The sequence below is a fragment of the Sphaeroforma arctica genome, assembly GCF_001186125.1.
Source record: "Sphaeroforma arctica JP610 unplaced genomic scaffold supercont1.3285, whole genome shotgun sequence".
Taxonomy (NCBI): Eukaryota; class Ichthyosporea; order Ichthyophonida; genus Sphaeroforma; species Sphaeroforma arctica.
This window is the reverse complement of record NW_014037273.1, coordinates 1-3,702: the sequence shown is the minus strand read 5'-3', so window position 1 is coordinate 3,702 and position 3,702 is coordinate 1. Positions and strand designations below refer to the sequence as shown.

Here is a 3,702-nt window from a genome sequence, read left to right as displayed (position 1 = left end):
TGTGTGTGTGTGTGTGTGTGTGTGTGTGTGTGTAGTGTAATATATATAAGAGAGATATATATATATATATATATATATATATATATATAGTGTGTAAATATATATATATAGATATATATAAACAACCGCATCTCGCTGCTACAACGATATACACTACATCATCCATACACATGAATTCATGCTTCGAGACGTAGATGATGTGATATAACGGTACTACTAATAGATAGAAGGATGTGGGTACGATTGATGATCAGTATACGCTCCTAACTACCAAAGTCGCATCCATGCGCACGCACTAAAACGGATCTATAACAGATGCATTATAAACTGATTAATAACAGATGCACAGCAGACTAATAATCAACATATGCATTGAAAACCAATTAATAACAGATACACTGGAAGCTCATCAACTAATTAATAGCAGATGCACTGAAAACTAATTAATAACAGATGCACTAAAAACCAATTAAAAAAAGATACACTCAAAATTATCTAATAACATATACGTTTAAAACCAAAAAGTAACAAATGCACAATAACCCAACTAATACCAGAGGCACTGTAAACGAATTAATAACAGTACAAAGATATGCACATGTGTTCATAGATTTATCGAACGCACTTACATCGGGGCATTTGGCAGGCTGCAGTAAACGCTTGCCCGATTTATAGTACTCCAACATCTGAAACACATTGAGGTTTTGGTGTGGCTTTGCACACGCGTCGCCGAATACCTCCCACGCCACCACCGCAAAACTCCACACATCACTTGCAACTGAGAACTTCCTCTGTAAAGTGTGTAAACGACGTATGGCTTTAGAAACCTTTGTGTGCGTACGATGAGTTAGGTGTGGATAGGGTAGCAAGATCACGTTCGTGAGTAATTGATATTTTGGTGTGAGCAGTCGGAGAGAGTGTGTGTGAGTGCACAGGAAATTGCGCACGTTTGGATTGGTGGTACCGCCTGGCCTAGTATAATAAGTACACAATGAGCATCATATGTAACAAGCCTATCAAAAATGAGAACACAACTCGCATCACATGCAATTGACCAATCAGAAATAAGAACACAACACATCACATGCAACAGACCGATCAGAATGCGAAAAAAACTCACATCACTTGCAACACATCAATCAGAAATGAGAACACAACTCACCGCAACAGACCAATAAAAAATGAGATCACAAATTACATTAACTATAGCCTCCGCGGGCATGTAGGATATATGCAGAAAAGTACAGATAGCAAAACATGCAGCAGACCAATCAAGCTCCACATGCAACAGACCAATCAGAAATGAGAACGCTTCTCACGTCACACGCAACAAACCAATCAGAAATGAGAACACAACTCACATCACATGCAACAGACCAATCAAAAATGAGAGCACAACTCACATCACATGCCACAGATCAATCAGAAATGAGAACACAACTCACATCAACTATAGCCTCCACAGCCATCCAGTGGATGGGTAGCTTGTCGTGCGACTGCATCTTGTAATAGTTCTCAGTGTCTGATATCTCACGCGAAAGTCCAAAATCCGACACACGTACGATCGGGAATCCAAAGGTGCCCTGTGTCAAAGCGTATTTATTGCTTGGTGAGAACGTTTTGGATGCCAGGGACGCCTCCGGATGATTATCGAATACGTTTTCAACGCTTTTAAAATTCACTGATTGTATATAGTTTAGGGGTTTAACAGCCACAACAAGTACACACAGTGTTTGTAGGTTCGCATCATGCCTTCCGGAATCTCTACGCATCACCCACACATACAGGCCGTTCCCAGTAGCCTCCATGCTTTAAATCTGCACCACCCTAAAACAAACCCCTCGCTATAAACACAACCCTAGAACAAACCCTTGACTATAAAGAGACCGCAGTCACTACTTTTAAACCTGCTAACCATATATAACTTTAAACCTTCGCAACTCTAAAACAAACACCTAGCTATAAATAGACCGCAGTCACTACTTTTAAACCTGCTACCCCTAGAACAAACCACTAGCTATAAATAAACCGCACTTACTACTTTTAAATCTGCTAACCCTAGAACAAACCACTAGCTATAAATAGACCGCAGTTACTACTCTTAAACCTGCTACCCCTAGAACAAACCCCTCGCTATTAATAGACCGCAGTCACTACATTCTAGAACAAACCACTAAATATAACTTTAAAACCTTCACAACCCTAGAACAAACCCCTAGCTATAAATAGACCGCAGATACTACTTTTAAACCTGCTACTCCTAGAGCAAACCACTAGCTATAAATAGACCGCAGATACTACTTTTAAACCTGCTACTCCTAGAACAAACCACTAGCTATAAATAGACCGCAGTTACTACTTTAAACCTGCTAACCCTAGAACAAACCACTAGATATATCTTTAAACCTTCACAACCCTAGAACAAACACCTAGCTATAAATAGACTGCAGTCACTACTTTAAACCTGCTTACCCTAGAACAAAACCTTAGCTATACATAGACCGCAGTCACTACTTTTAACCCTAATAAACCCCACAACAAACACCTAGCTAAAAAAAACACACCACGCGTCACTACGGGCAGCATACCGCTCGTGGAGGGGACATCATGCAGTTTCGCGCAGCCAGGTCTCTGTGGACCACTCCATGGTTGGACAGATAGTGCATGGCTCGGGCCACCTGGTAAATGGTGTACAGCCGCTGTGCATCCGTCACATAGCACTCCCGCTCGTCCCTAGAAGAGTTAGGGTTTTAGGAAGGTTTTAGGGTTTGGGTTTAGGGGGTTGGCAGCGGGGTGGTACGTGAGGTGTCCGTGGGCTGTGTGCACTACTAAATAACATAGTAAAGCTAAGCAGAAAGCATGCGCCGCACAACTCTAAAAAAGTACATTTGTTTTGTATGTTCTCCATAGTGCATTTGTATGTACTCCATAGTACATTTGTATGTACTCCATAGTACATTTGTATGTACTCTATAGTACATTTGTATGTACTCCATAGTACATTTGTATGTACTCCATAGTACATTTGTATGTACTCCATAGTACATTTGTATGTACTCCATAGTATATTTGTAGTCGTACTTATGATGAGCACCAGTACCACACATTCCGAAACAGTCACGTTATGCCAGTAGAAAAATAATCGCAGGCAGAAGTTCTATACAAAACCATGGCATTGAACATACTTAGTTTCAAATGCCGAGCAAACTCAATCCAATTTGCGACACCTTGTATTTACGCGTGGACAGAGCTCATATGGAAAACAGGCTAGAGAGGATATAAACATTCAAGAAAGTAAAACAATAAACTGCACTGGAATATGATTTGCTACATACTGGGAATACAAAAAGGTGCAGAGAACACCCATAATCATCGGTTCCTTGACAATGATCCAACAACATATCAATTGTTCATAACCGTACCATAATAAAGAAATACTTGATTTGAACATACTGGGATCGCAAATAGGTGTAGAGATCTCCCATAGTCATCAATTCCATGACAATCGCTAGCGGAGGTCCCGTCGCAATACCCACACACGTGACAATGTTCACATGCTCTAACTTCTTCATTAGTTCCTGCGAGGGTAAACAAGGGCCTATTAGTTATTTGATGTCAATATAGTGTAGATGGCTATAGAACTACAACTTTAACTACATATAACTAAGATTAGAACTATATATATAACAATAACTATAACTA

General features: G+C 40.1%; 1 protein-coding gene across 1 annotated transcript; it reads right to left on the bottom strand.

Annotated features, from left to right (window-relative positions):
* Positions 1-629: 629 nt before the first annotated feature.
* On the bottom strand, positions 630-3,578 carry SARC_13436 (serine/threonine protein kinase; the record flags this gene model as incomplete). Its single annotated transcript, XM_014292433.1, has 4 exons — positions 3,454-3,578; positions 2,589-2,733; positions 1,446-1,583; positions 630-791 (listed from the first exon to the last, which is right to left on the bottom strand). Coding segments are annotated over exons 1-4 (564 nt in total), but the record flags the coding sequence as incomplete, so codon positions are not given.
* Between the last annotated feature and the right edge of the window lie 124 nt (positions 3,579-3,702).